This window comes from Eutrigla gurnardus (assembly GCF_963514095.1).
Source record: "Eutrigla gurnardus genome assembly, chromosome: 19".
NCBI classification, from domain to species: Eukaryota; Metazoa; Chordata; class Actinopteri; order Perciformes; family Triglidae; genus Eutrigla; species Eutrigla gurnardus.
Window position 1 is genome coordinate 9,293,875 of NC_139930.1, and position 27,775 is coordinate 9,321,649.

Here is a 27,775-nt window from a genome sequence, read left to right on the forward strand (position 1 = left end):
TTCATAAAACAAAATTTCCTGATAAATGGCCTGACCTACTGCGGTTAATCTGGTTTAACTGGTCATCTTGCTCCATGAAGCACACCTCTTTCCTGTTACATTTGGTGTGGTTACACCAACAGATGTCCTCCTTTTACTTCGTGTCCATCCACTTCCCAGTATTTATGCCCTATGCGTGTTTCATTTTGTGTTTTTGCTCAGTTCTTCACAACTGGAACAAAACGTATGTGGACAAGACATATATAGGCAGAACATACAAACAGCTTGAATGATATGAGACTTAAACACATGTGGCTGTGGCCACCAATATAACTCAAAATACACTCGATGTGCTCTGTAAAATATAAATTCATATTGACATATTGGAAAGAAAAGGGGGAATTTGCTCCTGACCATGTAAGAGGAACTTTTGCTCCTTACAGATTACAGTACTTGACTTGAGTGTTTCTATTTTCTTTTACTTTATACTTCTACAATTTAGTGGCAAATATTGTTATTTTGGAGTTACTTTGCGTATTCAGATACAAATGTATTGAACAAAAAACTCAGAACTTGGACTGGTACATAAAGAAATAAAAATGAGTCAAACCTTTACCAACTGCAGCATTAAAGTCATGTACACATTAATGTATCAATGATCAAATAATTCTGAAAAGGGCCATTCTGCATAATGAGTACTTTTACTTTTGGAATTTAACTCGCCTGCCATTCAATACTAATACTTTTGTCCTTTTACTCAAGTAAAGGGGAATGCAATACTTTTAGTATTTATACATGGCTGTATTGTTTCTTTTGCTTAAGTAAAAGATCTTGCCTCGCCTTGTCCTCTTAACACCTGACTAGAAGATAATCCTCAGTGGTCAGAAGAGGGCGCATGCGCACCATATTAGATGTGAAGCAGCGCCTAAAATCAGAAGACGAAGAAGAAGAAACTCATTGAACGGGCGGCTGGTCCGAAACGTACCTGGTGGTGCCTCAGTTGTCCTGGAAACCCGGCTTGTACATCCGCTTAATGTTATCTTAAAAGGCATTAACTGGGAAAGTAGTCCGTATCTTTGGATACAGGTCTGAACCCTGGCGCGCGTACCTTAAGCTACAAGCTCGCGAGCACTCGAGAGAACAGCAACTAGCTAGCTTTAGCCGCGTCTAGCCGCGGGTGAAGCTTCCAGTGAGACGGACGGTTGTTCAAATCCAACATGACCCAGCAAGCTGCCGCCCTGCAGACCTACAACAATGAACTTGTCAAGTGTAAGTGATTGAAAATGGTGTGATGCTAGTGATGAACGTTAACTGCAGGTGACAGGTGTGTTTTTGACCAAACGTACAAACTAACTTTAGTATCGTTGTTGAGATGTCTCTGTTCTCCCTGAGATGCTACTTTTACAGGCAAACAGGACACTACTGTACAATCTGATTAACCTACAGTAGTCTCCATTAGTGCAACTGATGCGCTGTTAAAAAACCATTACTTTATAAAACCTGGAGTCGGTTTAATACAAATAACAAATGTACCTCCATAAAAGAAATGTACATGCACTACAGATTTAATAATGATCCATCACTGGCCTGAGCTGATCCAGTGACCCTCCAGTGTAATAAACCCTATTGTCTCCATCAGGTATTGAGGACCTGTGCTCCAAGCGAGAGGAGTTGAACCGGCAGATCCAGCAGGAGGAAGAGGAGAAGGAACGGCTGCAGCATGACATCCGCATCCTCTCAGAGAAGCTGAGCAGAGTCCACGAGAGCCTGACACAGAGACTCGCCGCCCGCGCCACCTTCGACCGCACCATCGCAGAGACCGAGGCTGCCTACACCAAGGTGTGTGTCTTGACTGTCCAACAGTTGTCATTGTGGAAGCTTCACTGAAATGTGTCAGTTGTGTAACACTTAACCTTTTTTGGACCATTTTTAGAATTCATTTTATAATATTTCCCTATAAAATAAATCCTGATTGGGTTAAGCAGAGAGTCAAATCAAGAGACGGGATTTATGAAATGCATGTTTTAAAGATTTAAAGTATATGGTTGCTAAATCACATCCACAGAGCATGGCTGTAGTCCATGCAGGCACATAAGTCATATGTTGAAATGAAGGGTTTAAACCTCAACGTATGACATACTGTATGATGGATCATATTCTAGTGTACACGTTCAAGTTATCTGGTTGTTCAGTGGCAGATAATCGTGCTAGATTTCAGCTTCAAGCCAAAACAGCAGCGAGTTCAGTGAGTTGTGTCTTAATAGTTGCACCAAACAACATCTTCAAGTCCACAGGACTTAGAAAGGAACAGCTTTTGAGGTTTGATTGTAGTTTATTATATTATTTTTTGGAGACGAACCATAAAGTTGTCCTGATGCAGCAGTTTCGTCTCACGCAGGCACATCCCACTCCCGAATTCCCTGATCCCTCCCACTAATCATCCCCCACACAAACACTCCAAAGCTGTTCTTATTAAAGAACAACAACAGTCAGCAGGGCCTGGTCCGCCTTTTTTAAATTGCCAATACAGTATATCCAGCAATGTTTTTACTTGTACTCTGAAGTATCTGCAGTATATTTGATCTGAGTTTTTGCCTCCTATAGATCTTGGAGAGTTCCCAGTCTCTTCTGAGCGTCCTGAAGCAGGAGGCAGGAAACCTCAGTAAAGCCACAGAGCCCCGGAGGAAGGATCACTAACGGCAATGAAAGGTCACTGCACTCATTTTGACCACAACAGCAACACTTGACTCAGCACTTTTAACAGTTCATACTCCAATCTGGATGAATGGTATACATTTGATTGATTTATTCTAAGTTCCTTATTCTAATAAATATGTTTCTTATCACTGGTGTGTCTCTTCCTTTTTCAGTGTAGATTTTTAATATAAACATTAGGTTGAGGAAATGACATTTGAGTGTTCTCAAACCTGTCAAATATAAAGAAAGCTTAGAATGGTGTTTCTCCGATTGAATGACACACATACAATATTTACATTTGTTCAAGTCTTCTATTTATTGAGCTTTCATTTGAACAAGTATGACATCACTTAGTTTTTTTTGTTTGTTTTATTTGCCCAAGTCATTGACAATAATTTTACAGTAAGCACATTTGCTGCGATGTCGATTTACAGACAAGGGGGGGAAATAAAGGGCGAACAAGATGGAGCTTCTACCACAGAGTCGCTACAGTGTGACCAACGCTCACTTTCGCAAACAGGAGTAGGCAGATGGGGAAAAACACTGTGGCGAGAGGCTGCATTTACATTTGAGAAGTCAAGTCATATGTCCCACTATTGGCCATCAGAAAAGTCCTCGCTGTCATTTAAGACAATTAGTGGGGCGTCCCACAATTCACTCTGCCTTTTTGGTCCCCCAGTTTACAGCAGGACAGAGAGCTTAAGATTCCCACAAAGAGGAGACATGCCGTTTTGGGTTTTGGACATCGAAGGCAGCGGTTACCACAGATGGATTCACAGGGTTGTCGTGTGACCGTTAGCAACGGCTCCACAGCAGGTCCAAGAGAAGCTGTCTACGGGCCAAAGTCAACTTAAAGGGACAGTGTGTAGGATTTGGTGGCATCTAGTAATCTTTGTTTCAGGTGATTATACACATGGAATACTACACACTGGCCCTTTAAAGAACCATACCAATTGGGGGGGGAGGGGGCATGTTTAGCTTCTTAATTATAAATCACGCGTACTTCACATTTTTGCAGTGCTAGTGTTTCAAGCGGCTATTGGTTCCTGTTCATTTCTTCATGGTATGAAAATGTGTTCAATCGGCTCTCTGAGTTGCGACATACATCACCATGAATATCACGTCAGCGTTTACTTTTGTCAGGTCCATTATAGTTACCCTTACGTTATGATAGTATGTAGTTTAAGGGCAGATTAATTTGAAAAGTCAGCACTGCACATTATAGGGCAGGATATTGAAAAGTGTGGCCATAGTGCAAAGTGTGGAGTCAAGAACATAATCTGTGTAAATATAATCTTGTTTACATATTTAAAGAAAAGTATCACTATAGCAAGGACAGGTTACTTAAAATCATACCCAGCTCTTGCATTATGATGCAATGATAATGGGACCTGATGTTCACTGCTGGCGACTTGTACAGTAGTTAACGTTCATACCACAAGAAATTGAGTGGAAACCATGTGGAGAGGTTAAATACGATTCTAAAACACAGTTGCACGGTTTGCAAAATGAGTTGCAGTAAAGTATGTGATTTGTACTAAATGGGCTAAAACATGCAAAATCACTAGTATGGTTCTTGAAAGCAACTGTACATCAGTGACACGACAGCTCAACTGGCCAATAATAAAAAGGATTTGTTTTGGGAGGCAACTTCAGGACAAAGATGACTTGGACCCGTGTGGAAAACTTCACGTGGTCTACGGTTTGTGGTCACAGCGACATGGCTGACAATCATAGGACTTGATGCAAGGCTGTGGCAAAGAAAATGTCGACATGGCATTCGTGGGCAGTGCATTCATCATGTACAGTTGAAGCGTTCAATTCCAAAATAGTATTCATTCATTTAGTTAAAAAAAAAAAAAAATCATAACCTGCAGTCCGAAGGGTGTTTACTCCGCCAAAATCACATTTCTGTATCTGACAGGCAATCAGTGGTTGTATAACAACAGGTGTTGTTTTCGAACAAAACTCTTCAACTAGACTTCTCGTTCTCAAGTGCACATGTCCTCTGTCGCCTACTCCGTTCCTTCTCATGAGGTGCAAAACAAAGCTAAAAGCAAAGACAGTGCAAAGACATTTAACATCCAAGACTCCAGACAAAAACAGATAATTCCTAAATTCATCAGACAAAGACAAAACGTCTCATCTCCTAACAGCAAACCTCGAGGACCGAACAACTTTCATCTGATCGAAGAAGTGAAAGAAATGACAGGAGTGAGAAAGAAATCTTCATACTTCTGAAAAATATGGTGGAAACTGTACAACAATACTGGCCGTAGGATGGAAACCGGGTAGGTGAAGAATGTATGTGAGGCCGTTACAGCAACACTTTAATCACTTGGCATTTATGAGTTTTAAAAAAATCTGGAAACTTGGTGCATTCTTGTATATAAAACAATCTTAATTAAAAAAAAAATCAATACATATTCTTTCAAAACACACAATCTTTCATTCGCTCTCACAAACGTGCATATTATGAATGATCATAATAATTGTTTCCTTCATTGCGTCGATGGACCGGCTTCTTTCTCCGTGGAATGTGAAAGTACATGAGGTCCGACTGGAAAACAACAGCAAAAAAACGTCCGGTGGGGCCGTTCCTTCCACACCAGCAAACTTGTCTTTACAAAAATGGTTTTGTTTTGTACATGAGCAGGTCTCAGACATGCAAACTTCAACTTTAAGCAGGAATAAATACACAAGAAGCCAGAAAGAAAGAAAGAAAAATAAGAGTGTCAGGCGGTCTAACAGCTTTTGATAAATGTGACACAGACACCTTGATAGTGGATATACGGAAACATTCTACAGTATGATTTTGTTTTGTCACCAGCAATACGGACGTACAGACATTATTGGCCAAGGTCACTTTTTTCAAGCGTGTAATCAGAAATCAGAGTGGCTGCTGATTGACAGAAATCTTCCCTGGGCTGCATATTTCCCCTCCCTTGTCACAAAAAGGAGGGAAGTGTGTTGAAGTTTGCTCGCTGTCAAGACACTTCTACTGAACGTCCAGCAGCTTCAATACAGCATAGTTTGCCAGAAAACATACAAAAACTAACAAGGCATACAGAAGCTTTTACAGTAAAATAACCAACCAAGCCGTTGGCTGAAATCAAAACATGCAAGTCCAAAAAAAAAAAAAGAAAACTAAAATTGTGGCACCCTTTCACCATTTTTGTTTTTGTGTGTTTGAGTGTGCCAGCGATCTACACAAGCGCCCTACGTTTTCTGGACGTCCTAATGACGTTTCCGTGCTAACACTGAACTCCGACGCTGTGGCGTTTCCTTCATGTGGGCACTGGCGGCTTCCTGTTCTTTTTAAGGAGTTTGGTCGCTCGCTTTTTAAGCTCCTTCGCTTGTCAACATCTCCCCAAAACCCTGAAGCAAATGAAAGACTTGGAAGCAGAGACTGACAGGAGCAGGAGGGGGGGGGCGTGAAGCCAGCAAGGCTGGAGAGGAAGGTAGTCGTCTCTCTCGATTGTTGACAATCGATTTGATTCTGTCTGATATTTTGTGGCCGACAGCTCAACTGTCGGGGATCGTGTGGGGGGAAACACAGTCCAGCTGCTTTTTGGAATGGTTTCATCGGGTCAGGAAGAAGGTGGAAATAAAAAAAAAAACACCGGCCACCTGGCAAAAAAGCTGATCTGTGGTTGATAACGTGGCGTGTGGCGGTTCCGTGGCAGGAAATCAGCCAACAAACAAACACACAAACAAAATACTGTTTCCTGTCTGCTCAGGAAGATGTGCTTAGAGACGGCTGGAGTGTAGAGCTGGAGGCAGTTCAGGCCCGGGGGTGACAGACGTCGCTGGCCTCTGGTCCCACAGGTGTGATGCTACTGTACAGCTGACTGGCCCGACTGATCAGAAGTAAAGAGCTGGCTCGCTGCTGTAGTCCGACAGGGAGGAGCTGTCTGCTGGTGTGAGCTGAGGAGAGATGTTTAGATGTTGAAAATGTACGTGCTCTGCAACTTAAAAGCTAATGTCAGTAAAAAGCATGTTTTTCCTAATTTCTCATCACCAGAACACTGCACCACAAAATTAAGACATAAAACTGCACTCTTAAAAGGCACAACCCATAATAAATAATCCATAATGCAAAGGATACAGATGCCCCACCACCCAAAATAAAAAAAGACAGGAACCTGCTGCCAGTCAATGAATCTGCTGTCATGTTCAGTGAGACTAAATACGCCCAAAATGGTCATATTTTCATGCAGAGTTGCCTCAAAGTCACTAAGGTACATTAAGAATGAGTGAAAACCAAAAGTAAGATATTAAACTCTATAAAAGCCAATATGACAGTATTTCCCAAAAGTGCATTGCCTAGGAAATGTGATTTAGCATATTGGCCTCACAGAAAACATTCAGTAGTCGGCCTTTATCTATTTATAAAATGTTGTCCATTATCTTCTCAGATGTAAAATGTGCTGCTTTTCTCCATTGTAGATTATTATGAATGGATGTATTTTGGTTTTGAAATGTTGTTTGGGCAAAAGGAGACATTTGGTGCTCGACGGTTTACAAACAGTTTGATGAATGGAGGCGTTTTGCTCTCACCATAACTTCCTCCGTCATCTGTTGGGAAGTGGCGTCCTCCTGGTAAACACTGTCTTCATGTTTGTGCTCCTGCCAGGCATTGAAGTCCACAGAGTGCTTGGGAATGTAGCTGGAAAGATCTGCAGACAATAAACAAATATGTCATTGGTATTTCTTTGTTATTCATTTTAATGTTATATCCAGTATACTGACCTTTCCCTTTTCCAGTAAATAAAAGAAACATGTTGATGACATTATTTAGTCATTTATGATTCGTGAGACAATACTTTTTTGAATGTTTTCAGTAAACCAAGAGCAACATGTGGAGTCACTGATTTCCCCGAGGATCAGTCCTCAAACACAGAAATATGCCTTCAAAATAATGCCTTAATGACAATGAAAACAAATCTTCAATCATAAAATGTGTATAAAAGGTTTTTTTTTAAATAGGAGGCGGTCAGGAGAGCATGAACTCTTATGCTAAGAGCACAAAGCCCTGATGCAGGTAACCTGATTCCACCCCGCTAGGTTAACAGAAGCTCAAACTCCCTCTCTATTAGAAAAGTTAAGACAGCAAAGTAATCTGAAAAGGACCTAAAGCCAGAGTTTCTGGCTAAATGTGCTAAAATTACTTTTACGTTAAGTTGAGAAAGGATCGGTATGTGCTGACTGTGCAGTCCCTTACCTTTTTCAACCCCTATAGAAAGTGTGTTGTCGCAGCCTGATTGGCCAAGACAAGAAAGTTGCTTGAATTCTTAATAAGGAGCTTGTACCCACAACGTGAACAACAGGTGACCTGAACAACCCTCCAATCACCTCAGGGGAACGGTGACGTTCATCTTAAACTAATCGGGAAAAGGGAGACGACTGCTACAAACACATTTTTTCATAAATGTGATCCACAATCTGTCCAGTAGAGGTCTCTGTCATCATACCTAATGTATCCGTTACACTTGCACCCTGAGGGGACTCATGTTGAATAACAAGAAGCAAAGACCTGATCAGACAACTATGTAGCTTCAATCAAAATGTCTCTTCTTTAAATTCATCCATTATATATATATTTTTTCCCTTGATTTTCTGAGCTGATGCTTCATTTACTTCAAGACATTGTGAAGAGAAAACACAGAAGAAGTCTGAAGACATTTAAAATTCCCACAGAACTAGACTCAAAAACAACTTAAAGGCCCTGTGACTGAGCCTCAGTTTGAGTTAGACGTTAACAACGTTATGAGGCAGGTGTTATGGGATGGAAACTGTTCAGAAATAAAATAATAAGGTAATACAGTATCCCTGCTCCCCTCATCCAAGGCCTTTCACACATTTCTGACGTGAAACAATTGAGTTGTTTTCACCAAAATTAAGTTTCTACCGCCTCGCTGATCTCTTTATTTGGTCCTCAATGGCCCATCATAGAAATGCAAAGTGGGATCTTCACTCCGTCCCTCAAAGAAATGGAGCCTCTCCTTATTAAAATGCAGACTAAAAATACCACTGGATACGGTTCGATACTTGCACACACACAATATGTCATTCGTTGTCATTCAAATGCACTTTTTCATGAGTAGTAATTGCTGTTGATCCTGCTCTCTATTAATATATTGGTTCTTGTTTATCTATTCTGCATAAATTGTCCTCCTTTTTATGTTCTGGGGTTTTTTTTCCTCTAGCCAATGCTTCTGATTGTATTCCCTCATTATTTATTTTGTTTTTAATGTGTCCCAGATGTGCTTTTACTTAAGTGCTTCATAAATACACTTCATTACATGAGCTGTATTTATTTCCATACAAATGAGAAACGCTGAACATGGGGTGTCCAAAATGGAAGGGGTTCATCCTCTGAGGAGCATTTCAATTGAATGACGATGCGACCAGCAAATTTAGATTTGCATATAACAAGTACAACTTTTGACCTAATGGGGCTCACCAGCTAAAACATTACAAGGGATTCACCCTCTGGGGACCATGACAATCAACATTAAAGAGAAACTAGGCTGTTAGATATCAAGCTACCTTGTTGTGAGTGTTAGACGGAGAGAAACTTAGATTTTTGTTTCAAAGAAAAAGTCATGAGGGATCATCCTTTGGGGGCCATGAATAATCACATAGCAGTACATTTCAAATAGTGTGATGGACATCAAAATAAAGACATTTTAAAGCTGCTAGTGGGGATGAATCTGGACTCTTTCACCACCGTGTTTCTCCCCTCCGTCACATTTCACGTTGTCTCACCGTTACCGTTGTTCGTGTGCGTGGGTGAACTGGTGAAACTGGGTCGAGGGATGTGGATGCGTCCCACCATGCTCGGCTGCTCGTCCGCCACCTTCTCCTCCTCGTCCTCATCCCCGCTGTCCCACGCGGTGCTCTCTGACGGATACTCATACGTACTATGGAGACTCGACTCGTTGAAAGAGATGTTGAGCTGCAAAAGACACAGACAGGGTTTTTGTTTATGTTACTAGCTGGAAAATAAGAAAAGGAGACAAGAAGGTGAAGTTTTTCCAGACAGGAGCGACAAAATGAATTTGACTCCCAAAGGCAACAGTTTACAGCTCAGCCACTTTGATCAGTTTACACAGGGCTCCATGAAAGCTTGAACTCCTCACCATCACAGCGTACACAGCAACAGTTTACTCAAAATGATGCCAAATCCCCCAACTTGGTATGAGTAACTCCAAGATTCCCCTCTAATTTATCTGTTTCACAAAATGATCTCAGCTCAAGCCCTTTTCCAGGGCTCTCAACCACTTCTCATGGTATTCATCAATGGCTGGTATTGGCTCAGGTGTTTATTTAGTATATATACTGTGTATAAACATTAGGCAGAGGTCCCACGGTCCGATATTATCGCAGTACTCAATTCACAATACAATCTTATTGCGATTTTGAACATATTTTGGTATGCTATGATATCTTCACATTTCCTAACATAAGACACACTCCTCTTTACATTTTACGAGCTCAGTAAACATTAACAGGTCCTTACTTCCTTATTGCGTGTTGTCTCAGCCCTTTTCATCACACTTCAAAAATGCCAGCTAAACACCGACCAACGACCTCATAACTTATTCAACAGGGCTTTTAATTGGGATTCTTGGTGAGCTTGTACGTGTCCTTTAAGTGGGACAGGTGGCAGCCTCTGCATGAGCTCGGGCCCCCGTGATGGATCGTCTCAGAGCGCCCGCTGTAAGACATGTCTGTTTGGCGACGCTTCAGTGGTCTGCAAACATGGATCCGTGGGGTGAGACGGCCCCTCGCACTTTGCTGCGCCGTGTAATCCAACATGAATGGCAACTCTGCCACCGGAGACTCCAGCGGTTTTAGCTGTCGGTGACTGGCATGTATTCTCAAAGAGGAGATTCTCGCCGCCTTTAGAAGACCAACAGGATGTTCTCTCTGAGAACGTACTGCCACAAATGCATTCTCAGGATGTGATTTAAGTTAACTGTACATTTGAAGGGAATTGAATTCCATTTTGAAATGCTGAGGAATCATCATGCATCCGTTTCTATACGAAATGATGACAACAAAACCCACAAATGGTTTCTAAATCCTGTATTCTGGCAACAAGTGGATGTTGCAAACTCAAAACGTCTGTCCACGTTGACCCAGAGGCCATCAGCTGACTGCTCTTAACGCGTTGTACCTGGCTCCATCTACTCTGCAGGCCATGATCTAAATCTGCCCTAATCTCCGTCACAAGGCCGCAAGCCAGCGACGCCACCCCCGACTCCAGACCAGTCCGGGTTCACACTCATTGCCTCTGTCCTTAACGACTCCTTAACGGTCTATCTGGGAGAGTATGGTGATAGTGGAGGCATTTTTGGAACATAATGAGTTATTGAGTCAGCATGCCAAAAACATTGTCACTGTTACAGACATCATAGAGTCAAAAGATTAGCACAAAGAACAAGTGCTGTACTGTTCAAGGCTTGGGGTAACTATTTACACAATACCTACCAATAAAAACACACATTTTAACAGCAATACTACATTTTTCGGGAATAAATTGATCACAGATTAAGGTCTATTAATTAAGGATCAAAGTCTGAAGGCCTATAAATGAAGGCTCTGGTCAGGATAGAGTCTTCAGATTAAAGAAAATGGTCTATAGACCAAGAACAAGGGCCTATAGATTCAGGACTGGGGTACTTGGGTTCAGTACTAAACATTAAACACAAGGGTCCACAGACGACTGATTAGGGGTCTAGAGATTGAGGACAAAGACCCATAGATTCAGCCTAGAATCATTACATGCACTTATGGGACACCACCTTTAATACTGGTTTATACTGCCTGGAACATTTCAAGAAATATGTATTTCACTTAACAAGGAACTTCCTTGTTACGTTTTTATGATTTAATTGTTGCTCATATCATTGCCTATAATTAGGCCTGATAAGAAAATACATAAAAATAATCAGACTATTGAGATAAGGATATCAGAAAGGAGACTGGATGCTTTTGTTTTCACACTGCACAGAGCATCACAGGACGGAGCTGCCAACCATGGAGGACTTCTACACCCGACGATGGAGGAAGAAGGCCAACCGGATTATCAGACACCCCAACCAACCAGACGAAAAGGGTCATTTTCTCTTCTTTTTGCAACCAGCAGAGAGAATGAAAGTTTAAGGCACTACAGTCTTGGCTTCACCTTTAACAACGCGAGATTGCCACAAATTCATATTAATCTGTATATATTTATTTTTGCACTATTCAACGTCTTAGCTTCCCTTTTTTCCAACCATGATTTTCCTCTTATACATATTTAATGAGCATTACTGGAGGGAGCCTGAGCTCCGAGATTGTTATAGCTAACGACTCCTTCTCTGTAATAGTTGTGCATTTGATTGTAAACAACCTGAAACTTGAGTTGGCTTTGTGCATGGTTCAGTCTGTGAACTAAACAAGGAGCCTTTACAGTGGTAACGTTCAACCAAATATCACTTATTTTACTTAATGAGAAGTGTGTTAATGTGGTCTTACCTACAACATGACAATATTCAGCTACATCAGATGTCTTACATATTTTTCTCAAATTTCTCAAGGGGTTCATGGTAACGTATTATCAACCTTCTGCAGGCTGGAAAATGAAGATGTCAGAAATATCAAATATTCAGGGATGAGGGCTTGTTGTTTGAGAAGATAAGAAGTGAAGATAATCATGATGAAGAGGGAGACTGTCCTCCTGTCACGCACTATTACTTCCATTAGAAAATATTAAAAGGTGTAAGGAACACAATCATAGTAATAACAATCATGTTTCCCCGGACAGAGTCACTGGAGATTTCAACGAAACAACAGCATCTTTTCCTCCTGACAGCCAGACCAGGTTTCTTCATCAGGACTCAGCTACGGTACAATCCACGAAACAAATCACATCCTGTGTGTGTGTGTGTGTGTGTGTATATATTGACACTATGTTAGTCTTTAAAAGGGCCCCTCAGTCCCAGGCATCGCCTATTTTAAGCCCCTAAACCTCCTTTTTTTAGTTCCTGTATTCAATCTTACACCATAAAAGACGCTTCCTTGCTTAACTGGCATCCTGTCTTAGAGGAAGTCTCTGGATGCCAAAAGCAAGTCTATCAATAAATCATTCTAGCCGCTGGGCTCGCTTCCTCTTTCACTTTTCTTTTGCTGTGGTCGACCAGCACTCTTCTCACATGAGACTCTTGTTAGATGAGACTCGGTCCGTGTCCTCTGCCTGACTTGACGCTATCGCTGCGGCCCTGATCCAACTTAGAGCTAAAAGAGAAAACGGGGGAGAAACAGAACTGCGTTCTTTATTTATCCCAGCCTGCTGCTGGTCGTGTCTGAGCTCCAGTCAGTTGTAGGTCTTTTTCATCTCTGTGATGAAAGCCCGCATCATGGAGGCAGAAGTGATTCGTCTTCTGTCCTCAGGCTGTGGGACGGGTCAACAGGCGCCCGACTCGGCCCTGCTGTCCTTCTCATTCACCACAGGCCGCTCAGACAGGACGCTGAGGCCGCCAACGACTGACTAATTATTCTGGCTTTGTTTTATATCCATCAAAGACTGACTGTGTATAACAGTATGCGTGTGCATATGTGTGGTAAAACATTGCATTGTTTTAGTAGGTTTCTATCAGGTCGGTATTACCATTAAAAGCATTTAATGTAGTTTCCATAATGATGGAGATGTTAAATGGGGTCTTGAATGTATGCTTTGGTTTTAGCTAGTTTAAATGAGCAGACAGCACCTTCATATACAACATATCACTCATTTCAATAAATGTATATGAGACTTGTGCATGTTAGCGCATAATTAAAGAAAATCTTGTGGAAGTGATTCATAAAAGCCTGCAGATGTTAAGCTGAGAGCAAAATAATCATCATTCATTGATTATTACAGGCAAAGTGACTTATTGACCTGAACTTTCATTCAGTGTCTGGGTTAAAATAACATTTTAAAGTTCAATTTTTATATTGTATACGAAAAAGGAGTTAAAAGTAAGAGAGGAATTAAAGGGATGAAATAAAATTAAATAAAAGGAATCCGTGCGACAGAGTTAAACTGTTCGGGAAGCTTTTAGAATAATTTCAGCTCTTTTTTGCTTGCTTTGACAAAAAAAAAAAGAGTGTTTTGAAGCTGAAAACAAAATAAAAAAAAGACTTGTTAGGACTGTGGAGTCTGAAGCTGCCGCAGACCAGACTGAGACATCAGATGAGGAGCTGAGAAAATTAAATTTAGACCACAAGTTGTTTTCACACAAATTTCATCAGCTGTTTTGTTTTGTTTTTGTTTGCATGTTGTATATGAGGCACAAAGTGACACGGGGAAAACAAAAGAAGAAGAGAAAAAGAGAGAGAGCGAGGCAGAGAGAGGGACAGAGGGAGAGGGAGGAAGAAGAGAGTCAGCAGATGAGATTATGTCTTCATGAATGTGCCTCGGCCAATCGGTGAGATGGGAGCAGTGCCAGGAATTTCTTCCAGGCCACCCAGCATGGCGTGTCCTCGTTTGGTGAAAAGTGGTTGAATGAACACACACACGCGCACGCACACGCACACGCACACACACACACACACACACACACACACACACACACACACACACACACACACACACACACACACACACACACACAGCTCCCTGGCAGTGCTGATCAGGTCGGACTCCAAATCTGCTGAGTTACAGTGGAGCTGCGACACAATAGCGCCACTCTTGCTAACGACTGAGGGTGAAGCAGCATGTGAGCGTTCGTGTTTACACGATGCGTGTGTGTGTGACTGGGTGTGCATCTCCTTAAAATGTGTTTGCCTATTTATCTAAGTGGGGGCAGGTAGCCCCGGGGCGTGGTGTGGACGGACATGCTGGTATTGGGTCATTTACAGTATGTGTAGAAAAGCATCTGGTTGTTGTAAAACCCTCTTGATTTCAACATTTCTGTCAAAGCATGGTGCCTAATCAAGTCCTGAACACCCCTCCCTTTCCAAGCGTGTCAGAGAACTACGATGGCCTTCTGGCAGAATGAAAACACAGATTCTTAGTTTTAGAGGATGACGCACTAATAAAAACCAATGAATTATGAATATTCTGTTCTATTTCTGCCAATAAATCCCTGTTAATCCTACACACTGCCCCTTTAAAAGCACTAACGGTGTGTACCTGCTCGGAGGAGACTGACCAGCTGATTAGAGCTAATCTCCAGCTAGGTAGATAATATTAGAACTGCACCACAATGAACCGGCTGAGGAGTTTAACTGCAGCTGCATTAGTGCCCGTAAAGGGATAATAAAGCCTACATGTACTCAAACAAAGCGTGTGGTGTACCTCTCTCCACTGTGCTGGTAAATTGGGATAACTAGTGTGAACCAGAGGACCTCATTTGGAGAGACAACGTGGTGGGTGCATCATTAATGATCAGATGGAGAACATATTCATGTGACATTCCAAAAGTCTGCTCTTCCTTTTATCCATTTTTTATTGTGACCTACATTTAAGAGATGAGAAAAAACCCTTGCACCAAAAACTTTTTATATCAGACTTCTATTTGTAGTTTTAAGAAACAGCTTGATCTATTTTTATAAAATGACTTGTGTATTATTATTTATTTTTTTAACAGCTGCAACAATAAAATAAGTGTAAAATAATATTCGCACATTGAGATAATACATGATTGTTTTCTTTATCAGTATCAATTATCTCTATATGTTCAAATAGGCCCAATACTTAGGTAGGATTATGATTATATAATAAAGTAAAATACTTTTTTTTTACATTGTGGTTGTTGAAATGATGATGCAGGAGAGTGACTAATAAACCAACACAGTAAATAACTATCCTCATCAATATAAAACAGGTGTGTCTTAAATACAACATATATCACCACAAATAGGCCTTACTTCCATCCATCCATCCATTGTCTACCGCTTATCCTGTATTTAAGGTCATGGGGGGGCTGGAGCCGATCCCAGCTATCATTGGGCGAAGGCAGGGTTCACCCTGGACAGGTCGCCAGTCTATCACAGGGCTGACATGTAGAGACAGACAACCATTCACACTCACATTCACACCTACGGGCAATTTAGAGTCACCAATTAACCTATCCCCATCCTGCATGTCTTTGGACTGTGGGAGGAAGCCGGAGAACCCGGAGAGAACCCACACTTACACGGGGAGAACATGCAAACTCCACACAGAAGGAACCCGGGGCCGACCCGGGAATCGAACCCGGGACCCTCTCGCTGTGAGGCGACAGTGCTTATAGGCCTTACTTTTGTACAATAATGCCACAACACAATAAGCTCACAACGCTCTCCTGAAGGATGAATTTCAACCAGACTGGAGCACAGATTTTGTCTACAATCATTAACTTCTGTTGGTGCAACATAGTGATCACACCTGTAAGCACATTCTATACAGTTTTTATGAGTAATCTGCTGAATGTCAACAACACCCAGCTGCTACGCGGACACACCTCAGCAGCAGATTGTCCTCCGTAGGCTAACAACACAAACTGCAACCAAAATCACTTATGCAATGATCAAAACCTGCCGTGTCGAGCTCCAACTCCAAAATCAGACCATCAGTATACGTCAGTGAAAGGTCAGTGCAGCTAGAACCACGGCACGCCGACCGCAAACGCCTGGAGCTGTGAGTCATCCAAAACATCACAAACCTACACACTGCTTGTGTGGATGTTGTGAGACTCCCCGTCACCATTCAGCGGGCTCCACCCATCAATGACCACACTCATATAACTATGGAAACTGGTTCTGGAGCGTGGGAGGCCGCTGCTCGTAGTTCTGGTGCGTGTGGGCAGCAAGCAGCGCAACATGTGAAAATCTGTGTTTACACGGCCGTGTCTCAGGACTGTGAGTCACCGGTGTAAGAGTATGCCCTTTGTAGCCACGTGTGCGTTTTGTCTGCCTGCACTATCAGGGCTGGAGTATCTGACTGATAAGAAATAGATGGGAGAGGAGACACATCGCAAAAACTTCATGAGCCCCAAAACTGATCTGCCCCAGACCAGCAAAGCCAATAATAACAATATTTTTGTCCCATCTAAGAGCATTACTGCTGATAAAGAATGAGCTGGCCTGGCACTGAGCAAATACGACTGCACACATTGTATATGTAAGGTGATACCATCAGGGTGGAGATCGAAACCTGTCAGCAATCCACACACTGTCATTATGAGAGCGTTCAGGGCGTTGAATACAGAAACGCTCACTTCTGGTCTGAATCAAAGTGAAGCTCATCAGGCGTGACTGAATCAAAGATATTCTCTGGGGTTTATCATATAAAAGTGTATGTTTTTTTAACCTTTAGGAAGTAAAGAATGGGTGTGCCTCACATTGCCCTTTAGTTCAGCTGATGGTGAACGGCTGTCCAGTCAATTGGATTTCAGGCAGAGATAAGACTATTGTTTCAGTGAACTTTGGGACGGAGATGAGTCAATGATCGACACAGTTTCAAGGCAGCACATGGTGAAGATGTCACATACCAAATAAGGCGGCTAGTGTGCACTTCCAGGACATGAGCAGCAGCAGGAAGAAGCCCTCGCAAACTGTTGCACCAATAAAGAGGGGGGCTTGCACTTGCAATATTCTGTATGCAGAGTAGACCACTTCTTTTTCCTTTGAATGTTCAAACGTAAATAACATATTTTCTTGGAGGGTGGTATAATGTAAGCACAGTGTTGATTAGACGACGGCCTTCCATTTCAAAATGCTTTAGCTTAACTTCCAGAAACAAAGTCAGCCTAAAACAGCCTAAATCAAGGACCCTCGGGGTCTGCAGGCTACCCTTTGAAAACCACCAGCCTAATAAACAACTAATAAACAGCTCATAACATTGATATCGAGGTTCGTCTGATTTGTGTTATTGTCTGTTAAACTGTTAAATGACCAACTAAAATCCAGAATTTCCAAGTCAAACATACGCTGTGACATTTAGGGAAACAAAGACATTTGTTGTTGAAGAGAAGAAGAATGATGCAAGTTATTGTTAATTCTTAAACCTATTTATGGGATCCTCAAAAACCAGCAAATGTTAGCATGCTAACATGTTAAACTAAGATGGTGAACAAGGTGTACCTGATAAATATCAGCAAGCACGTTGCATTGTGACTATTAGCATGCAGCCATGCTAGCATCAGAATTTAATTTAGGCAACGCTGCAACCTCGTAGCTGATAAAGAGGTGCCTTAAACTTGCATTCTCTCTGCTGGCCATCAGGGGGCGACTCCTCTAGTTGCAAAAGGAAGTCTGATTGCATGGAATGGTCTATGAGAAAATGATCCTACTTCTCGCTTGATTTATTTAAACATACGTTTTTGGTCTCAATCTCTAGTTTCTTCAATACAGCATGATGTTCATTTAGTAAATTATGGTTCATTTCGAGTCACTTCCTATAAACATTCATGAGTAACACCGTCTGCGCTACAGTATAGCCTTGAAGCATTACTGGCAAACACTACTTTTGTTGTTATTTCCTCATATAAACAAATACTTTGTAATAAAGTTTCAAATGTTTATTGTTATCAATAAAAACGTAACTATTTTACAAATCCAGTATTCATCAGGTTCTAATAAAAACATCCAACAATCTGGTAAGTGTACAAATGAAAACTTTTCCAACCCTGCACTGAAATAACTGACCTTGGGCCTCAGGAAAACACAGCAGTCGTCTCTGAAACATCAGAGGGCCGTGTGTGTCTCCACCCACAGAACGACTGGTTTAAGTTTGCTGATTACAGAACACGCTCACCAGGAAACCCGTTCAAACATCTTTATTAGATGATGTCTCAATTTTTATGCTGCGTCTCCGTCCGGTCAAAACACTCCTTGTGACGTCTACATATCCAATTAAAAAAATCTACAAAACCAGCACTTGATGTAACAGTGTGTGTGTGTCCTTATCCTAGATCCTAATGACAGGATAGAATGGCCCTGACTCATGTTGCCCCGGCGACAGGCGCCATGGATATGTGACAAAGGGAAACGGGAGAGTGGACGTAGAAACAGACAGTCAGAGAGAGAGAGAGACAACTATGGCAGTAAGACAAGCGGCTTTTGATGAAGTAAACAGGGAAACAAATTATTAAGGTGCATAAATGTTTCACACAAAAAAAGGAATGCGATTCACATGATGCAGCACATCTCAGTCGTGGAACGAGGAAATGCTAACCAGGAAAACTGTTGAGTCCTGTGGATCGCACACAGCCTCCATAGAGAGAGCATTTGAATAAAATTTACATTAACGCACAAAAAGCGCCACAAACGGCCCCAGCTTCCCAACTGTTTTGCATTTTTAATCAAGGAGGGAGAGAGCTGGATGTATTTACTAAAAGATGCATTTTTGAAAGTTTACCGACAATACTACCAAAACAAATTGTTCCAGGTGAGATGTACGTTACAGCAGATGGTGGAAATAAAACATGACAGCTATATAAAGTCAGTGGTTTCTACCTGCATCTGTCACTCGCCCACTCTGGTTCTTTTTATAAACTTTCAAAAAGCCCCTTCTGTTAACGTCCTCCGCTTTTTGTCTCTTCATCTTCTTACTCATGCACTCCAAAGATACACTCACACACACACACACACACACATACACTCACACACTGAATTAAACATGATTATGATAGCGGGGCTTTGCTGGCTGAATTCTAATTACACTGACTTTGCAGGGTTGCACATGTGCCTGAGGCCTGTGCGGGAAACTGGTGAGTTTGTGTTCATGCGGGGCAGAAATTAGACATTGGGGTGTGTGTGCTTGTGATATATATGTATGTGTGTCCACATCAAGCAGCCACAGAGGCTTCAGAAGAAATGACAAGCTTGTTAAGAGGAAGCCACGTTTGCACCATAGGTGACATAAGTCATAAAAAGAAAATTAGCACCTCGGACCAAATAAAAATGAAAGCATCTTTAACTTCAAACAATCACCAGAGGATCAATCGCCCGTATGTTGTTTGAAAAGAAGAAAAGAAGAACGGCACACATGGAAACGGAATCATTTTAAGACTTCAAAAACTGCAGTTGAAGCTGCACTTATTGATATTATTATAGTGTGTAAGTCGCTTTGGATACAAATTAATGTTATGTAATGTAATCACGGGTTTCTGCAGTTCCTCACAGGTCCACATATTTTAGCCTCTTTCAGCTCATTTAACGTCACAAGTTTACTGTTCAGGTTGAGTATCTCATCAACTTTATTTTTAGCCACAACAGCTCTAATGAACCCACTGTAAACTACATGCCCGGCACCAGATGTGAGCAAGGAGCTGGCAAAAAGATTGAGCCTTAAGCAGCTTAAGAGTCACGTAAGTTTCATAGACTGTATGTTTGTTGTTGTTTCTAAACAGGTTCATTTTGGAGATACTCGCAATCTTCACCTCAGACTCAATGCAGAAATCAAACTGTGCAATAGAGGCCAGTCTGCTTTTATTTTGAAATTCTTTTTAAAAAGGAAAAGGGGTGGGGTGGTTGGTTGGTTGGTTTTCAGGAAGCAGAAGGGAGGAGAGATGGGGAATGTCTACTGGGTGGTAAATAATTAAACACAATGGACTTTCACACCTGTAGTCCAGGCGCACAATGTAAATGTAGGAGTGTGCCCTTTCATTGGCCTTCCTGTGTTACAGAGAACTTTTAACCATTTGCGTTTGGGTATTTTTAAACCTGCTGTATGCATGCCGTTTAACCATTTAAAAAAAACTCTGTTCTCTCAACATAAATGAAGACAGTGTCCTTTACATGCATGCACATAGTGGAGGAAGGGACTCAATGCTGCAAAAACATAACTATGATATGACTGGTGTAGAGGGAGAGAAGCATGTGTGCTTTCTCATAAAGCACACATGCTTTTTTTTACTCTGTAAGAATAATTCACGTAGGAGAAGCTCGCTTGTATCTTCAATATTGCACCAATACGTTGCATCAATACATTGTGTCAATATGTACTTAGTACTTAGATGTTTGCACTTCCTGTTCCATCGTCTCTGAGTCAGTGGGTTTTTCTTTGTATGCCAGAAATAAGGTCTGTGGTTTTGTTCTACAATATAAAATAATTCAGTCAACACAGAGAAAGGCGGTTGCTAACAAGTTGCTACGTGAGAAGACAAAACGCCTCATTGTGTTTACTTGTGCTCATGCGACCGTGGTGCAGCTCATTTATAGCCCAACGTAGTTACTTCTGCCAATTATATTTACGCTTCAAAAATCAAAAGTAGTGTTCATTTGTGAAGATTTTCTTTATTGAAGAAAATGTATAAGAATCATAAACAAGAGCTAAATTTTCTCTCTAATCCAAAGGTGGGCAGGCTGCAAGGGGTCAGGGGAGACTCAACATGTGGATATATAAATTTTACATTTACATAGAATATCTTAAATGGGTGTGATTTGTTTTAATTAATTTAAATTAATTTTACTGTTTTTCCCACTTCCCCAGACTCCAAACCTAATAAAAGCCTTAGGACAGACCGTTTTTGTGTATTCAGTGTAGTCTGAAGTTATGTGAAACAGCTGTATCAGGTTATCTTGGCTCAACTGTTGAGAGATCAAATAACATAATCATTATCCTGCAGGCATTCAGGAATTGAGTGAAACAAAAGCAGGTGCCTCCACACCTGACTTACTACAGACAAACCCAGAAGAGTAAACATGAAGTCATATGAATGATCAGGTAACTGAACGGTTGGACGGTTTTGAAGTGCTACATTAGAAAATCAAGGAATTCCAGTGACTTAACTGTGTTTATGTGTCTTTATGTGTCATAAAGGGTTTAAAAACCAACACGTGATTATGAGCATTATGAGTCGCAAATTCCTTAATGGAATCTACAGCATGTGACTGAGAGAAAACATCTAAAAAGAAAAACTTAACAGATTATCTAATAAAATCCCAGTTTCCATTAGACGGACAGCATCTGAATGAAACACAATCCTCTTCACCAAACCACCAGAATGGTCAGAATGAAGAACAATTTTTATACCGTAAATATATATATATATATATAGCTATCCAGATATGAAACATATCCTGATCGCTCAGTGCTAAGTTCCACCAATTAGTCATCAGTGGTTCCTCTGTGTGAATACACACAAACAAACCCTGGAAAAAAAGGCTCTCTGGCATCTCTCTGGATGCTTCGCTGACAAACACATGGGTCCGCCTCCCTTTTCCCATAATAACCAGAGGGAGCTGAGACTTCACAAACAAACCGCTCCACCCTCCCTCCCGTGTCTTGTTGCCAGCTGAATCTCTCATTGATACAGTGGCGTCGTCGACCGCAAGGAAATAAATAAATAAATAAATCAAAATTGGTCAAGTCAAGAGAGCCCAATCCAATCAAACTGCAGAAGAGTCAATCCTGGCCTGTGTATTTCACAAGAAAGCCAGAGTGGGTTTTATGCAAATGCAGGAGTGATGCGGTACAAGAAGCTGCACTTGACCTACATAGCTCATCCACAATTCCTTCCCCAATAGAGAGGAGGAGATCACAGGAAGCTGGAAGCAAGGGGACAGGCCTTATTAACCACCACTGCACAGGAATAAAGCAGTGCACTGTGGGTGAGGGGGGGGGGGACAAAGCAGAGTGGTGCTTCTGGAGCGATAAAGAAGACGGGAGCATATGAGATGGTGCTGGATGTGGTCCAGCATTGAGCACTCATACAAAGTCATGAGAGGGTTCAAAAAATCAGAACATGCAGCAAGAGAGTGTGATGGATGTGCTGGAATATTTTCTGGAAAAACTAGAGGAAGAGTTGATGATCTGTTGCGGTTCTCAAGTACCGACGTGCATAATGGAACATTCTTTTTCAGCCAAGTTCCTCGTAAAAAAAAAAGAAAAGAAATTGGTTTGGATTTGCTGGAAAAAGAGCGGTCAAAAAAGAATCCAATCCCAAACCAGAACGCTGAGCCGAGGCCATTCTCGGAGGCTGCTCTCACACAGAAGCGGCGCTGAACTAAAATTCCGCACAAATTATACAGGCCTGGCCAAGCCTCGATGCTTTTGTAATTGTATGCGCTGCCCTGCCCAGAAAAGAAAGGGAGGAGAGAAAAAGTGGGCCTTGATAATGACCAAGAAGAGCAGACAGACAAAAGGAGAAAGTGTTTGGTTTGTGAGCAACAAGGACAAAAGACAGGATGTGTTGATGTCTCACGGCTGCCAGTAATCTTCATGCACGTCGTGTGCACGCAATGAAAACTGTACACCACAACCAGGTTGTGAGTGTTAGCTCGCTTACACAAGTCGGCGGCCTAAATGTCCGTCATTATAAATCCATCATCTGCAAGCAAGCATCGCTCAAACCCGCAGAACTTTATTTGAAATGTTTTGCGAAGATCCAAGAGCTTCTGCCAAAAACACGAAACCGAATTACAAGAAACCGTGTTCCCATTGAAAGCAATGGTGCAGCAATAAAAACAATGGCATTCTGGGTTTGAGTGTTTACTGATGCCGGTCGCTGTTGTATAAAAACATTAATTGTTTCAATACAACTGCCAATGTGATAGCTGAGTTTCAGTCCTGATGCAGAAGCTTTTATAATACTTAACTGATGTCTTACTTTGAGAAACAGAAAAAGGCTTTTCTCCAAAATGCTTTTTTTTCTCCATTTAACAAAAGAAGACACATTTCTGGAATAATTTGTCCACATAAAATAGTAATGAAGTTCAATAAGCCCGCCCTGCACAGTACAATCGTGATATAGTTGATATAATGGTACTGCAGGGTCTTTCCATTTGCTGGTCATTGTTTCCACTCGATAAAATCTTGAGTAGCCCGAGTTTTCTGCCCCAGTTGTAAGAGCTAGTTGGATTTACTTGGAGAGGAGAGGATTACGGGGTCAAGGAAACAACGGACTGCAGGCCAACAAGCTGAGACACCGGCCGAGATTGAAGAGCTGCCAAAAGGCTCGAAATATTCAGCATTAAAGGTGATGCGGTGCTTTGTAAACCACAAAGGGTACGGCGGTGATGCAATTGAATGCTTAAAACATTTCCGCTTTGGCAGACGGCGTACAGTAGCCAGGAGAGGAAGGGTGAGGGACGGCATGCGCCTCGGCTGGACCGGTTCCATGCTCCACATCCTGAGCATCTGAACCAACACGGTGCTCCTAATAATGCGTTACCTCACAGGTAAGAATTCAAGCCACAGACAGACTGAGATGTTTTGCTCTGAAAATACTGCTCATCACTCGGGTTGATCTCAAGCAGAATTTGAAAAAAAGCCTGTAGCAGCTCTTAAAATTAATTAGAAACATTCTCTGATATCCAATTAATCCCAGATCCAGGAGCGATTTGCAGCAAGACCTTCGCCGAGCAAGCACCAGATATCTGATTATGATTGTTAGATAACTGTAATGCCCAACAACACAAACTTTGTTATCATTTAATTTTGATTTTTCGACCAGGCCTGGTGAATATCTCAGCTTTGGGCAAAATAACAGATGTGTTTGCCCATAAAATAACCAATAAACGTGCTCCTCAGAGTCTGGGACAGGTCAGCGCTGGCCCAAATCCCCGAGGCAAATCCTGAGAACTGAATACAGCCTTGATGAGATTGTTCAGTCAATAGGCTTGGAGGGCCACCTAACCCAATAATGCGCTCTGTGACAAATAACATGCCTTTGTGGGGTGGCAATCCGCAGGAGAAAAAAAACGCTGTGTGTCGCTCCAAGTGGCTGTGTAAACACACACTTTTAATCCACTTAGGCATCCGGGCCCAAGAGCAGGTCAAGTGATGGGACACGGGGATTTAGAGTAGCAGATACACTCCCATCCAGCACATGGAAATAACTGGGAGGTTTTAACTGTGAGGGGGAAATGCTGCTTGAATCCATGAGGAGAGGCGACCGGAGAGCACTTGGCTTGATTACAAAAGGACAATAAAGTGCAGGTAGAGATGCACTGAGATAAAAAAAAAAATCTAACACAAATAGATAAAGCTTTTCCTGTGTGACGTCTGACTACTAAATTTAGATCAGAGGAAACTTTCATTATCCCCCTGGGAAGGTTTTGCATATATTATGCATAAGATTGTCAGGACACAATAATATTCCTACTATTTGCTGCAGGGTATACATGTATATATCCATGGAATTATTACAGTGAGGGCCACAAGAAAATGGTTTTGATTAACAATCTTTTAAATGAAAATATGACAGAATGCCCACCACAGACAAAGTTAATATCCTCACATGATTTGTTTTTTCTGCTAGGCATTTTTGCTGGATAAAAAACTGTTATTAGTCTACAATTAAAACGGTTTGACTGATCACTTGATCATCTTTCAGCAGGAGTCTGTGTGTGTGTGTGTGTGTGTGTGTGTGTGTGTGTGTGTGTGTGTGTAAAACAACAAAGCCACAGTTTGGTTCAGTATTTGCTCTCACCTTCTTGCCCATGGAGGTCGTCTTGGAGAGGCAGGACTTGGCGAGGGAGAGGTACCCACCGACGACCTCGATGTCCTCCACAGCAGGGTAGCGTTTCTTCAGCAGGGATCCCAGCTGAGCGTACGGGGCCTGCGGGGGCGTGGAACCCGGTGGGGCCTCACTTGAGGCTTCCTGCTGGGGCTCAGGTGAGCTTGGCTGGCCCTTGGGCTGCTTTTTAGGGACCACAGTGAAGGTGTTTCCCTTTTTCCTCTGCACCATGGGGCTGGGAACAGGGACACGCTGCTGGGCCTCAACTTCAATGTCGTCTATGTTTGTTACTGGCAGCTGGTCCACGGGGGGTTGCTCTGGAGTCGGGGAGAGGGTAGAAGGGACAGGAGACGGGGCTGGAGAGTCTGAAGGAGCCGGAGAGAAGGATGGTGAAGATGGGACAGCTGGAGAAGAGGGGGGTGAAGACAGAGCAGGTGGAGAGTCGGGAGCCGGGGTTAGAGCAGGAGATGGAGACAGTGGTTCTGAGATCGGAGGACTTGTGGCAATAGAAGGAGATGGTTGAGGCTTGGATATCCTCTCTGGCCTCTCGACTTCCTTCTCCTCCTGCAGTTTCTCTTCGTTCCTCTTTGAGGGTGTCACGGTGGGCATAGGGCTGTGGGAGGTTGGCACTCCTGGTGTGGGCACCTCTGCCACTCTGTGGGAAGGGGGAGACTTGACTGGGCTGGACCGTTCTGGGCTGCTTGTTGCAGATGAGGCAGCAAGAGTTTTGGGGATCACTGTGAAGGAGTTCCGGGACTGCAGGCGCAGGTTCGCAATGGCCCGTGCCTGGGTGTCACCTTCAGGAATTCGGGTGAGGTCTGGCTTTGGGGAGGGACGGATTTCAAAGTCAGACGAGGAGCGTGACACCTTGAATACGATGGGGCTGTTGGGGGACTCGGCACAGACACGACGAGTCTCTGGAGAGCATGGCACCTTGGGTGTGGGTGGCACCTCAGAGCCCTCGGAGTCTCTCTCTCTGATGGGTTTGGTTTGCCCCCTGTCTGGCTCATCTCCAGGGATGCCGGCTGCACCGTGACCTCCGCCCTCCTCAAACCGCTGACGGAAGGAAGACACGGGCTGAGGGGCCCCGGCAAGGCGCTGGGGGCTGCCCAGCTCAGAGACAGCAGGCTGTGGCTTTGGTTTGGAAGACAAGGGACTCTGGAAGACGGGCGACGATGGCTGGCTGCTGACCGACGGGCCTGGCCTGGCCTTTGGCACCAGATCTGGCTGTGGCCTGGACCAGAGTCGTGGCCTGCAACTGGCACTGTCCAGGTCCAGCAGGTTCTCCGTGCTGTGGGACTTCTTCTGCAGTTTCCCATAGTTGCTGTCAAACTTCTGCAGCATCCGACTGACCCTGCCCTGGCCCTCACCGGTCTCATATGATGGGGCCTCATGATCAGGGCGGCCCAGGGTGCTCAGGTTCTCCTCGCTCTTGCTTAACGTGGTGTCATAAATGACCACTTCCTTGGCTCTTATCTCAGTAATAGCACTCCCTCTCCGGTCCAGGAGGTCGTTCAGAGAGCTGTAGGTACTCACACCGTTCTGCTGCCATTTGGACCCTGCTTTTAGCCCTCCAGCTTCCGGAAAGTAATCCGGGTCCGACTCAATTATGATGATATTGTCCGCGCGGATAGTCCGTATCCCGGGTACACTTCCATACAGCTCCAGGATGTGCTGGACAGGACGAGCGGCGTTTTCCCGGTCCTGTCGCCTCCTCCGCTCCTTCTCCAGCTTGATGAACGGGTTCTCCTCCAGCGGGCCCAGGCTTTCCTGCAGCACCAGGCTCTCGCGTCTGTCGTCCTCCGCCGGGGTCGTCCTCTCCGCGTCCGTCGGCCGCGGCTCTTTGTTGTTGGCGAAGTGTTGACTGGCTGTGGTGATGGTGTAGCTCCGCCCGGACCCGCCGCTCGGTCCGCCGTCTCTCTTGGGTCCGCTGCCGCCGCTGCCGTTCACATTTCCCGGTTGGTCGCCGTTAACCCGCTGCGTATGCGAGCCCGTACCGCCGGGGCTCGTCTCCGCGACACCGGCTGCTCCAGACCCGCCGCCCTTCGCCTTCCTCCTCTCCAAGATCTCTCGCTTCCAGGCCGGCATCCTCGGGCTCTCTTGCCCGGGCTCTTGGCGGAGGACGCGGATCTCTCCTCCGCCAGACATTGCGGAGGGTTGTTGAGGGGATGAAGAGGAGAGAGGCCGGCTCGGAGGCGCTACGCCACGGTCCGGTGCGACTATGAAACCTGGATCCGGCTCCGACTGTACCTGCAGCACCGATCACCGCACACTCACAGACATCCCCGCCGTCTATTTTTTTCCTCTCTCCTCTCCCTCCGCTATCTCGCTCCCTGGCTCCACACAGCCCCTGAACGCGGCCCCGCCCATCCGCAGCAGCACGAGCGGCTTCGGCAGTCCCATCCGCTTCTTGATTGGTCGTCATTGCTTACGGACACGCCCCTCTCTCTCTGTGGACCGCCGCACGCTGACGCAAACCACGCCCGTTTCTATTGTTGACTGGGTAAGCAAGGGGTGTCAATCACAAGTGTTGCGTTCAGGTTCGACTCGCCACTCCCTTTTTTTCCTACTATTAATGATAGTAGAGTATAAATGGAGGGAGTCTTTAATTGGTTGATTAAATATAGCCTTGCTGATATTGTTTGTACTCATCCAGCTACATTTAATATTTAATTATT

The 27,775-nt window shown here is 43.4% G+C and overlaps 2 protein-coding genes across 2 annotated transcripts; one reads left to right on the forward strand and one right to left on the reverse strand.

The window, feature by feature from the left end:
* Positions 1 to 909: 909 nt before the first annotated feature.
* Positions 910 to 2,778, forward strand: ssna1 (Sjogren syndrome nuclear autoantigen 1). The gene is made up of 3 exons (XM_084035099.1): positions 910 to 1,248; positions 1,619 to 1,818; positions 2,584 to 2,778. Exons 1-3 carry the CDS (start codon positions 1,197 to 1,199, stop codon positions 2,674 to 2,676), a joined length of 345 nt encoding a protein of 114 aa, XP_083891225.1. The 5' UTR covers positions 910 to 1,196; the 3' UTR covers positions 2,677 to 2,778.
* A 1,130-nt stretch (positions 2,779 to 3,908) lies between these two features.
* tprn (taperin) lies at positions 3,909 to 27,443 on the reverse strand. The gene is made up of 4 exons (XM_084035068.1): positions 25,071 to 27,443; positions 9,448 to 9,637; positions 7,237 to 7,355; positions 3,909 to 6,603 (listed from the first exon to the last, which is right to left on the reverse strand). The coding sequence occupies exons 1-4, from the start codon at positions 27,243 to 27,245 to the stop codon at positions 6,541 to 6,543; spliced, it is 2,547 nt and encodes an 848-aa protein (XP_083891194.1). The 5' UTR covers positions 27,246 to 27,443; the 3' UTR covers positions 3,909 to 6,540.
* Positions 27,444 to 27,775: the final 332 nt, after the last annotated feature.